Raw genomic sequence first — 11,130 nt, forward strand, 5'->3', positions numbered from 1 at the left:
TTTTTCAAAAGCAATGATCAGCTTTCGGTGCTACTTCCTGAAATCATGTCCTCCTTTCCCCAAATTTCAACCTCAATCAATAAATTCCCCAAAACAACCCACACCAATAAATTCGAATTTTCATACCCAAATAGCTTTAATAAATCTTTAAATTACTTTCAATGTTGTCGTATTTTCTCTCTCGTGCATCCAAAGATATTAAAACTACCAACAGACTTAAGTTGAGGCCTTGATCATTCTAATTCCATTTTCAAATCTTGTCAAACAAACATCATTTGAAATATCCCCATTGTGGTATGAATTAAAGCGTTTGAAACAAAACCAACACACAAAAAGAAAAGAAAAAGCTACACATAGGTGGGTTGGCCTTGCTTGTATTTGTCAAAGAGTGTCTCAGTTTTGGCATTCCTAAAGGCGCAGCAGGCAATTATGTAGACAGAAATGAGGGCGACGAGGGCCAAGAGGAGCACTATATCAGCCGTCCTCCATTGATTCTTCAAGCTCTGGAGTAGGCCGGCCTTGCAGGAGTCGCAGCTGTAGCAGAGCTGGGTTTGGTCGTTGTTCCATTTGAGGCAGTCCATGTCCGCCGCATTGTTTATGGGCATTATCCAGTACGTTGGGTTCACAAATGTGTACCCGCACAACGTCGGCGGCTTGCAGCATCCTGACTGTTAAATAACAATAATATTTAGATACTTATTCATGGTAGAAAAAAATCGAGAGCTCACAAGATGATGCATAAAAGAACAGAGAGAAAATATATATATTTTTTATTATAAATCCTCATAGGTTTGCTTTTAGAATCATCCTGAAAGTCTTATATGATCCATAGAGATATAATTCGCATCGACTATATACTATTATCATTCAAATAATATACATAAGTTGCTGATCCTCTCATTACCAATTGATTTTAAGATGAAATCCTATAAATATGAAGATGGTATGAACTAGAACGAACATCTTGCTAAGCCTAAAATTGTCACTATCTTTAGACATGTTAAGATTATATAATAGGTTACTACTCTAATTGTAAATTGATTTTGAGATGAACTTCTATAGATATTGAGAATAATTAAATAGGTGTTAAGTAGGAAAATACCTACGAATTGATAAACACCTAAAACAAACATGCATATAAGTATCTTTTGAAAATTATTTTACTTCCCACGAATGAGAACCAATTTTGTCCTCTCCACATTAAAAATTTAACCATTAATTAGTTTTTAAAAGAATACTATTTTTGCATTTCTATTTAAAAGTTTAATGATGGGTAGAACAAATTTGGTACTCACCTGTGAGAAAAGCTAAGTATTTATTTAGCCTAAGTATTTATTTTTCTTTTATCTTTTACATTGTCCTGAGTCGCTATATATGCTTAACACATAAACACAAGCCTAGCAATCAACTCGTGGCTAATCTTTAAAATAGTTGGTAAATGTTAAGATAAACGTCGTATTATAAAATTAGAAGTTAATGAACCAAGTCATTAGAAGTTTGTAAAGTATACAGGATCAGATAGCCGACACAAATCCAAAAGGTCAGAGAAGAGAGAATATAATGTTGGGGAGGATTTAGAAGAAACGATGAAGAGAAAAATTTGGGTTTTGGATATACCTGCATAGGGGTAATGGGGGCATTGAAAAAATCCTGAGCCATGCGGAAGCTCTGGTTCAACTCAGCACACATGGTGGAGGAGCTCAAGCAGGTTCGGATGAGGTCCCACTTGAAGGAGCTCTGAACTCTGCGGCGGAGGAAGGCGGAGAAGTCGTCCAGGTGATACTCCAAGTAAGCCCTATTGGGCTGGAGATGGCCGGAGCCTCTGAGGGTGACCATGTACACGAACCCCACGAGGGAACCGAGCAGCAGTATGAGGACGAGCATTGCGACCAGGTAGAGGAGGAGGAGCCAGGTGATCCGGCAGAAGGCTCCTATGAAGCCCGCCACGCCCACCAGGAGCACCGCCACGCCAAAAATGATGAGTGGCCATTGCAGAATCTGGAGGCAGGCGTTGTCCGGCTGGGTCGCCAGCCAGATTCCGGCGCCGATGATGGGCACCGAAAGAAGCATCGCCACCAAGTTTATGCCGCCGATTATGTTTTTGTTGAGTGCCATATTTTGTTTGGATTTGGTGAGGGAGTGTAGAAGAAGATGGAGGAGTGGTAAATGTTTACCTTTTTTGTTTTATCTCTTCTGTTACCACTGCTAGCTGGGACTTAGTGTATGCTAGCTAATAAACAAGTTTTGATATATATATAAAATTAAAGAATTTTTCTTTAATAATTTTAATTATAATATAAAATTAAATCAATAAAATAATTTAGTTTTAGTTAAAAAATTCAACATATACAACAAAATGTCAGTCCTAAACAAATATTTAATAAACAAACAAAATATTAAAAAAAATAAAATAAAGGACCCGTTGAAATAATTTAAAAATAAAAATATTAAAATACCTATTTACTTTTTTTATTAATATATAATTTTTTCCTTTACTTTTAATTTATTTATTTACAAAATATATCATTAACAATTAACTATAAATAATATATTTTAAAAATAATTATAAATAGTACATTTTATTATTAGTAATTAGCTGTCAATAATAATAAATATATATAAAAATTAATCTTAATTATTTTTTAAAATAATTATACTTAAAATATTTTACGTGAAATTATATAAAATTTAAGTTATCTTATAATTAAAAAAAATTTATACGTGCATTGCACGTGGTAATACACTAGTATATATATATGTATGGTTAAAATGCTTTCAACTCCTTCTTATTAAAGTAACGATTTAAAAGTATTTGGTTAAGAAATCTTGTACTTGATCTCATCAAATAATTTTTAGAAAATAAGCTCCCTTTTACTTGCTAAGAATCGTAACGAGAATATTTCATTAATGTTATTTACCAGAAATTTTTTGAAATCGAAATCAGAATTGAAATTAGATATAACAATTACTAATGTATCATTTTATTCTTTCTAGCTAATTACAAATATATTAATTATTGATGCTAATCTTTTCTTAATTGCAACAATGATAAATTTTAATTTAATTTGTTACTACATTGTTGATGGTAATTACAAAAATTATTTTAATATTAATAAATAATAAATAATTAAAAATTGACATGATAGTCTAATTAATAGATGAGTGAGAAAGAGTAAAAGTTGTAAAGTAATTATAATAAACATGTGAGGAAATAAGATTACAATGTTGATGACATGAAATAAGGTTGAATAAGATTTGATTGTTGCAGATTAGAAGTATTATTTCTTTAAAATTGACCATAAATTAAGTTAAATGGGGAAGTTTGGTTATAAATAGGAAAATGGGTGTTGTCTCGAACACTTGTGGTTTATACTGTAGAATCAGCCGGCGAACAACCTTACGATATTCATATTAGAGACCCGAATCGGCCGGTACGATACCATCCTCGCCGATTGGATTCGCACGAGATAGAAATTTGACGATCTTCATTCTTCAATCCATTGTACCAACCAATGTAAGGGGAGACACAGATTGAGAGACCATCGGCCGCGTTGTCGACAGAACGGAGCCCCAAGTCAAAATAACAAAAATATGCAAACTTCAGTTATTGGGCCGAGAAAACAACTAAGGCCCAAAGCTACTTTTCTTCTTCGTTAAGTAATTTCACCCAACACAAAATGATTTTTGTTTGCAGTCAAATCGGAGAATGCCGTGCATGTTGTATTCAAAAATTTAAAAAATAATCATCATTTTAGAGTATATAGACTAAATAATTACTCTTGAAAATTTAAAGATTAAATTGTTACATTTTCAAAATAATGTGTATTTAATAAAAGTTCAAATACCAAATATATATTTTAACCCTAAGAATATAGTTTTAGGTTCTCTTACTCTACTATATTATTCATAGACAATACTTTCCTTATTAATTCTATCGGCCCATGAGTTCTTTTAACATGTATTTATTTAAAAAGGGAAAGAAATAAGTAATTTTTCTCTCCTCCCACATAAAATTTCCATAGGTCTTGGTGTTGTCACTTGTGTATATTTATTCATTTCTTTGTTCATCCTAAGAATTTTTCTTCACAAATAATTTTTTAATGATCATTTTTAGATGATATTAGCATGAGAAAAATAAATAATAGTTGAAACAAAAATGTCTCTTCCTAATGTAAATCATCCTCCAAAGTTAGACTTTTTTTCCCTCTCCAACAATGTCTTTTTTTTCGATAACTCGAAATTGATAGTTTTTTTTTTTTTTTAACTTCTTACCTCTATAACTAAGGTCACTCGTGCCCGCTTCAAAACTTGAACTCGAAAAACATTAAAAAAAATTTAATATTAAACTCCTCCAAAGATTTTAACACGAGATGATAGGTAATACCACAAAGCCGGTTCCATGCTTTTGCTTTGTTAGTGAAGTGCCTCTTTGGGCATCTCCAATAATGTTAGGAAAATCTTTTTTTAAGTCTTTGGAGGATGATTTTTTATTGATAAAATACTAATTTTAATTCCATGTTTGAAAATAAGTAAATAGATATTTGTTAACTAACAATTTCATCTTATGGATAAAATACTCAAATAACTCGAAGCAATTCAATCTAAAAAATTCATTAGTTGAGTTGAGTTAAGGTCCAATTCTACACATTTACAACTTAAATAATTGTGTTGGATTAAAAAAAACTCTAATTCAACCTAAAATTCAATCCATGAAAAAAAAAAGTGAATCTTAGAATAATGAATGATTTTGATCAAAGCCTATCTCTTGAAATGAGGAGATATGGGGAAAAAGAACAAACCAAAAAATTAATAAATGAAAAAAAAAACTTAGAATGCTCATTTCCCTCCATTCATTTTGGTATATCAAATGTTCCTTTATTATGGACACTCTCAAAGAATCATACAAGTAGAATCTCTCTCTCTCTGTCCGAAAAGTCAAAAAGAAAAGGTTAGAAAATGGTCCAAGATTCAAAGAGAAAAAAATTGAAGAATAAGCTAATTAATTAATTAAACACCCCATTAACTCCCATTTATTCTCCTTAAACTCTTTTTTTTTTCTTTTCTCTCTCGTCAAAAAGTAATTTTTGACCCTCCAAAATACTCACACTCCTTCCTTTGCTTTGACGGTCATAATTAAACCACTTTCCCTTCCCTACACCCCTCCAAATATTCTCCCTTAATACTTTACTAATTAACACTTAATCCACTCTCAACTCTCTCTGAAAAGCATTCCAAAATATGTTGATTATTAACTATAAGATGTTACCAATCATACGAGTGTGATTTGTCATGTGATTATCTCTAAAATAACATATACTTTATTTTGCAAGACATTAGGTTTACAATGTAAATCAAATTATTTGTGGTATCTTAGCTTGGTAGAGAAGTAAAAGATGCTGCTCTCACTTGGTGTATTGGGTGAATATATTCTCCTCTCTCTAACGCCACCATGAAAGGAGATTTTCTAAGGTCCACAAAATGGCCTTTGGTTACTGTGGAACACACAAATTTTATATCAAAGTTTTCTTTCCAGCTAAGTCATAAGGTTCTCTCCACATTATTATAATGAAATATTTTGTTTCACAACTTTGAAAGTTATACCATATCGTGTCTACCCAATCTTTCTACTCCTTCAACCTGTTGATTTTAGTAAACTTTACAAGAAACAAGAAATTCAAAGTTGTTTAATGGATTATTTGTTAGGCTAAACGACACCTCCCTATTTCTACAATGGTTCGATATTGTTTACTTTCCGTTAGAGGAATAATGAAGTTGTCTTTAGTTTCATCTAAGAATACCTAATACTAATATAGAGATCGTTATAGGGAACAAAAGTAATGATTAGACCGGGAAAGAAGCACACGGGCCAAGTGAGAGCCGGAAAACGACAACTTGGGCCAACCCTGGTCGACCTTAGCCGACCAAGCGCCTCGGTTCTCGGCCCCCGGCCGAGAACTGTAACGGCTCACCCGACCATTTCGCGATACCTCCTGTTTCGCAATTACACACGCAACGGGTCTAAAATCTAGGAGGATTCACATGGGACTGCTATAAGATGGACGGAACCCTAAAGGTAAGAGAGCCGACTCTTGAGACTCAAATTCTAGATCCTTCCACTCTCCTTGTTAACTTAGGCATCGGATCCCGTGTGACTGGAGTTATATCGGTTTAGGTTTGATTGGTTTTGTAGGTTCTTTGTCCCCTTCTTATCAAGTTTGGTGCGAATCTCGAAGGGAACCGGAAGGGTATATTCACGCATCAACATTTGGCGCCATCTGTGGGGACGACACAGTCCAAGCAAATTTAACCCAGAACTGCCGAGGCGAAACCTAGATCTACTAAGGTGAAACTCAGATTTGTCCAGCCGAAACGCATATTTGTCGTGTCGAGACGAAAACCATATTTGCCGAGGTGAAACCCAGATCTGTCAAGTCGAGACCTAGATCTACCGAGACAAACCCCAGATTAGAAAATGGCAGAATGGAGCAGGTCAACGCGACGCGAACCTAGGTGAAGGCTGACAACATTCTGAAAAGAAGGTCCAGGTCAACGCGACGCGAACCTAGGTGAAGGCTGACAACATTCTGAAAAGAAGGTCCAGACCGGAGCTATTGAACACTCGAGAAAAGTAAGTCCGAGCCCAGATCATCGACTTAATCCGGCAGATCACTCGGGTGAGGCAAGTCCGAGCCCTAGTATCGACTCGATCTGACCATCCCCAACAAGGGAGAACCGACTGAGGAGGTAGAATCTGTTCCTCTGACAGCCGATGATCGACGAGTTAACATCGGAACCAGATTGGGGGATGAGGAAAGGGAAAGTCTTATAAACTTCCTTAGAAGCAATGCTGACGTGTTCGCATGGTCACATGAGGACATGCCAGGAATTGATCGAGGAATCATAGTACACCGACTCAAAGTCAATGAGAGCAGTAAGCCAGTCAAGCAGAAGCGACGTGCATTCAACCAAGAAAGGAATGAGATTGTAGCTTAACAAGTGGAAGAGCTACTGAAAGCAGGCTTCATTTGTGAAGTACATCAACCCTAGTGGATATCCAACGTAGTGCTAGTAAAAAAGTCAAACGGTGGAGAATGTGCATCGACTTCACAGACCTAAATAAGACATGTCCAAAGGATTCCTTCCCCTTATCGCGAATAGACCAACTTGTCGATGCCACTGCGGGTCATCAAAGATTAAGCTTCATGGACGCCTACTCCGGGTATAATAAAATCAATATGCATTTACCGGATCAGGAGAAAACCTCATTTGTCACAAGCCGAGGTTTGTTTTGCTACACGGTGATGCCGTTTGGATTGAAGAATGCAGGTGGAACATATCAACGCATGGTAAAGCGGATGTTTGCAGCATTAATCGGTAAAAATATGGAAGTCTACATGGATGATATGCTAGTAGAGAGTCAAAAAAACAAGCGACATGAGGAGGATTTGGCAGAGGCATTTGACATTTTGAGAAAGTACAAGATGAAGCTGAATCCTACTAAGTGCAAATTCGAGGTAACCTCTGGCAAGTTCCTAGAATTATATCGAAGCCAACTCGGATAAAATTAAAGCCGTTTGCATATGGATCCACCCAAGAACCTAAAGCAACTACAAGGACTCAACAGAAGGATAACGACACTCAACAGATTTGTTAGCCGCTCAACTGACAAGTGCTTGCCGTTCTTCAAAATCCTAAGGAAGAAATAACAATTTGAATGGACAGAAGAGTGTGAAGCTGCCTTTAAAGAGCTAAAGCAATATCTAGGGACAACCCCACTTAGTCGTATCCGACACTGCAGTGAGTTCCGCGTTGATAAAAGAAGAAGATGGACGACAATTTCAAATTTACTACAAAAATAAAGCAATGGTAGACGCAGAGCTTAGATACTCACAAATTGAGAAGTTGGCATTAGCCCTAGTTACTTCAGCTCGGAGACTACGTCCATATTTCCAAGCCCACGAGATAACTGTCCTCACCAATTTTCCGTTTACGACAAATTTTGCAGAGGCTAGACAATTTAGGACAACTGATGAAATGGGTTGTGGAGCTCAGTGAGTACGACATTCACTATAAGCCAAGAGCTACCATTAAAGGACAGACCATGGCAGACTTCATAGCCGAATTGACATGAGTGGAACCTCAGATATGCAACATCAACAGACAGCTAGTTGAGGGAGAACAACCTTGGGCGCTTTACGTAGATGGATCATCAAATTTTCGGGGATGCGGAGCAGGACTTCTATTAGTCTCCCCAGATAAGGAGAGATTCTGCACTGCGATTTAGTTTCCATGCCTCCAACAATGAAGTTGAAAGGGCATAATTCACGCATCAACAGAGATGTTTGTCCTCCAATTGTATATATCCATGTTTTCCTTCTTACCTTGAGGACATGAGACTTTGGTTGCATTCTCAACTTTAAATTAAAGGTTGAGTTATCAGTTTGATTTTAAGGTCCCATTTAAAAACAATTTTGTTAAATAGAAGAAAAATTGGGCACAGAACGATTTCATTGCGAAAATTATAGTTTAGCAGTAATTGACATATATTTCCAATCAAGAGGTTGTGATTTCGATTGTTCATCCTCACATGTTGTACCAAAAAAATATCGATTTCATTCATAGGAGTTATATGGTGTCACGATCTTTGGGCGTTTTGGATATAGTGTGGTTTAGCAACTTTGACGGCCAAAATTACTGAGCAATAACTTAGCCGATACTTTTTTTTTTTTTTTGGTGGGTATTGATTTATGAATGCTTTGTTCAGTCTAAAAAGGTGGAGGCTGGAGGAGTCCCATGCCCAAAAGTCCTCACTTCCACTGAAACTGAAACTGAGCTTCAACCATACCTAAAAGCATTGATTACTTTAATAAATTCCCCCCACCAGCAATACCATCATCACCTTAGTCAACAAACTGTTTTTCCCAAAAGCAGGGCCAGAAGAAAAAGGAAAAGATAATGAAATGAAGAACAAGAACAAGAAAAAGAAAAAGAGAGATACTGATCAACATTACCCATTAACATCCCTTCTTGCTTCTCCCCATCCCCAGCCCCAGTTCCTCTTCTCTGCTTTTAATTGCCTTCTTTACCACTTCCCCCATCTTTCTTCCTTCAGGCACATTTTTCCATTACCCACTATCTTGGAGTTCAAGTGGCTAATTTTGTGCTCTGCTTATTTGTTTCCATCAGTGTTTGAGGCCTTTCAATTGGGGTGCGGTGCGATTTTCAGGTGATATTGTGTTTTTTTTCCCCCTTTTCTTTTTCATTCGATATTACTCCAAAACATCTTTTTGTATTGTTTCCGTCCTCAAAGTATTTGAAAAAATGCTGCACCGAACAATTTCTGACTTCTAAGGAAGTATGTGATCCAGTTTACTGTATGATTTGTTCAATTAGCTAGAAATCACCCGTTTCTTTGGAAATCTCACCTGTTGTGTGGGAAGGGACTAGGAAAAAACGATTCTTTTCTGGTATTTGGGGTATTGATTATATTAATCTTCTCTTGATTCTCTTAGAACAGTGATGGGGTCTTATGGCAGCCCTAAAACTTGGATTCCATATATGAGCAACAAAGATTGCTCTCAAGGTTTCTGTAGTGTATATTGTCCTCAGTGGTGTTACATCATGTTTTCACCTCCACCACCCTTAGAGTTTCCAGATGATGATTCAGGCCCAAATTTTTCTCCTCTTGTCATTGCAATTATTGGAATTCTGGCAAGTGCTTTCCTTCTTGTAAGCTATTACACCATAATTTCAAAGTATTGTGGCAACACAAATCGCTTGTCTAGGACTGGAAATCATGACCCGAATGAGGAATTTGAAGACAATCACAACCCCACTCTTCACGAGCCGTGGCACATCGCGACAACTGGCTTGGATGAGGCATTGATCAAGTCCATTACGGTTTGCAAGTACAAGAGAGGAGATGGGTTGGTTGAAGGCTCTGACTGCGCTGTTTGCCTGAGTGAGTTTCAAGAAGATGAGAGCCTTAGGCTGTTGCCCAAATGCAGCCATGCTTTCCATCTTCAATGCATTGATACATGGTTCAAATCGCACTCCAATTGCCCGCTATGTCGTGCTTATATCGTCTCTTTCAGTGCTTCTTCTCCATTTCAACTGCCTCCAAGCACAGCAGTTCCCATAACTAGTGAGGCCATGCCAGAGACTTCTCATACAACTGACCATGATGCTGTTTCACAAGATTCTGGAAGAAGTTTTGGGAATGATGACCTAATGCAAGCCCATAATTGTGCAAAGAACTCATTTCGCGCTTTAAGTGACCTCGGAAATCTGGAGAAAAGAGATACTGTCATTGAGCTTAGAGATGGAAGATTGCAGCAAATTAGAAGGTCCATTTCAATGGATCATTGCTGCCAAAACCACACCATAATTGCCGACATTCTACAGTTGAATGAAGATGGATTTGGAGCTATTGATGAATCAGGAAGCTCAGGTGATGTTGGATCATCCAAACATTCAGTGGGAGAAGACAGCAAGTCAAGTCATAGGAAAAGAATCTTGCATTGTGTGATGAGTCCTGTTTCAATGAAGAGATCATTTTCAAGTGGAAGATTTTCTCTCACAAGGCACGGAAGAGAACACAGAGGAATCGGTCCTGTCTGAAATCTACTACAGAGAATCAGGAAGATTTGTAGTTTTTATGAGAAAGAAAACCACCACAGATTTATGAAATGAACATACACCCACCACACCATGTGCTGTGTTTAGCTGCTTTCAATGATTTCCCTTTATGGTTGGTTACGGGTTTTAGTGAAAATCATCCATGGCTTTTCCTTTATCATTCAACTGTCACGATTATGTCTGAAGCACCAGTATTTTTTTCCCTCCATCAATTATTTGACTGCCTTTGCAATTTGCATTACTTATATAAAGATTATAAAGATCTCTCTCTCTCTCTCTCTCTCTCTCTCTCAAATTTTTACCCTGTTGGCATGTTGGTTTTCCCTGGGTGAAAGATAAGAGAAACAGTAGTATTGAAAGGAGTGAAGGGATAATATTGGTAGAGAAGAGGACAGGATAATTAATGAGAACACAGAATGGTGTGTATAAAGAAACCAAACATGAACCGGAAAGGATGATGATGAGATGAAACTGGAAATGATAAAAAACAAA

At 36.7% G+C, this 11,130-nt stretch overlaps 2 protein-coding genes across 2 annotated transcripts; one reads left to right on the forward strand and one right to left on the reverse strand.

Moving 5' to 3' along the window:
- Nucleotides 1–221: 221 nt before the first annotated feature.
- Nucleotides 222–2,223, reverse strand: TRN2 (Tetraspanin family protein). The gene is made up of 2 exons (XM_022303909.2): nucleotides 1,618–2,223; nucleotides 222–668 (listed from the first exon to the last, which is right to left on the reverse strand). The coding sequence occupies exons 1-2, from the start codon at nucleotides 2,113–2,115 to the stop codon at nucleotides 348–350; spliced, it is 819 nt and encodes a 272-aa protein (XP_022159601.1). The 5' UTR covers nucleotides 2,116–2,223; the 3' UTR covers nucleotides 222–347.
- A 6,515-nt stretch (nucleotides 2,224–8,738) lies between these two features.
- On the forward strand, nucleotides 8,739–10,920 carry LOC111026146 (E3 ubiquitin-protein ligase Os04g0590900). The gene has a single exon (XM_088125708.1). It carries the CDS (start codon nucleotides 9,520–9,522, stop codon nucleotides 10,618–10,620), a length of 1,101 nt encoding a protein of 366 aa, XP_087981834.1. The 5' UTR covers nucleotides 8,739–9,519; the 3' UTR covers nucleotides 10,621–10,920.
- The last annotated feature ends 210 nt before the right edge of the window (nucleotides 10,921–11,130 follow it).

Source organism: Momordica charantia, assembly GCF_013281855.1.
Source record: "Momordica charantia cultivar OHB3-1 chromosome 6 unlocalized genomic scaffold, Mcharantia_2.0 BLBB01000006.1, whole genome shotgun sequence".
Taxonomy (NCBI): domain Eukaryota; kingdom Viridiplantae; phylum Streptophyta; class Magnoliopsida; order Cucurbitales; family Cucurbitaceae; genus Momordica; species Momordica charantia.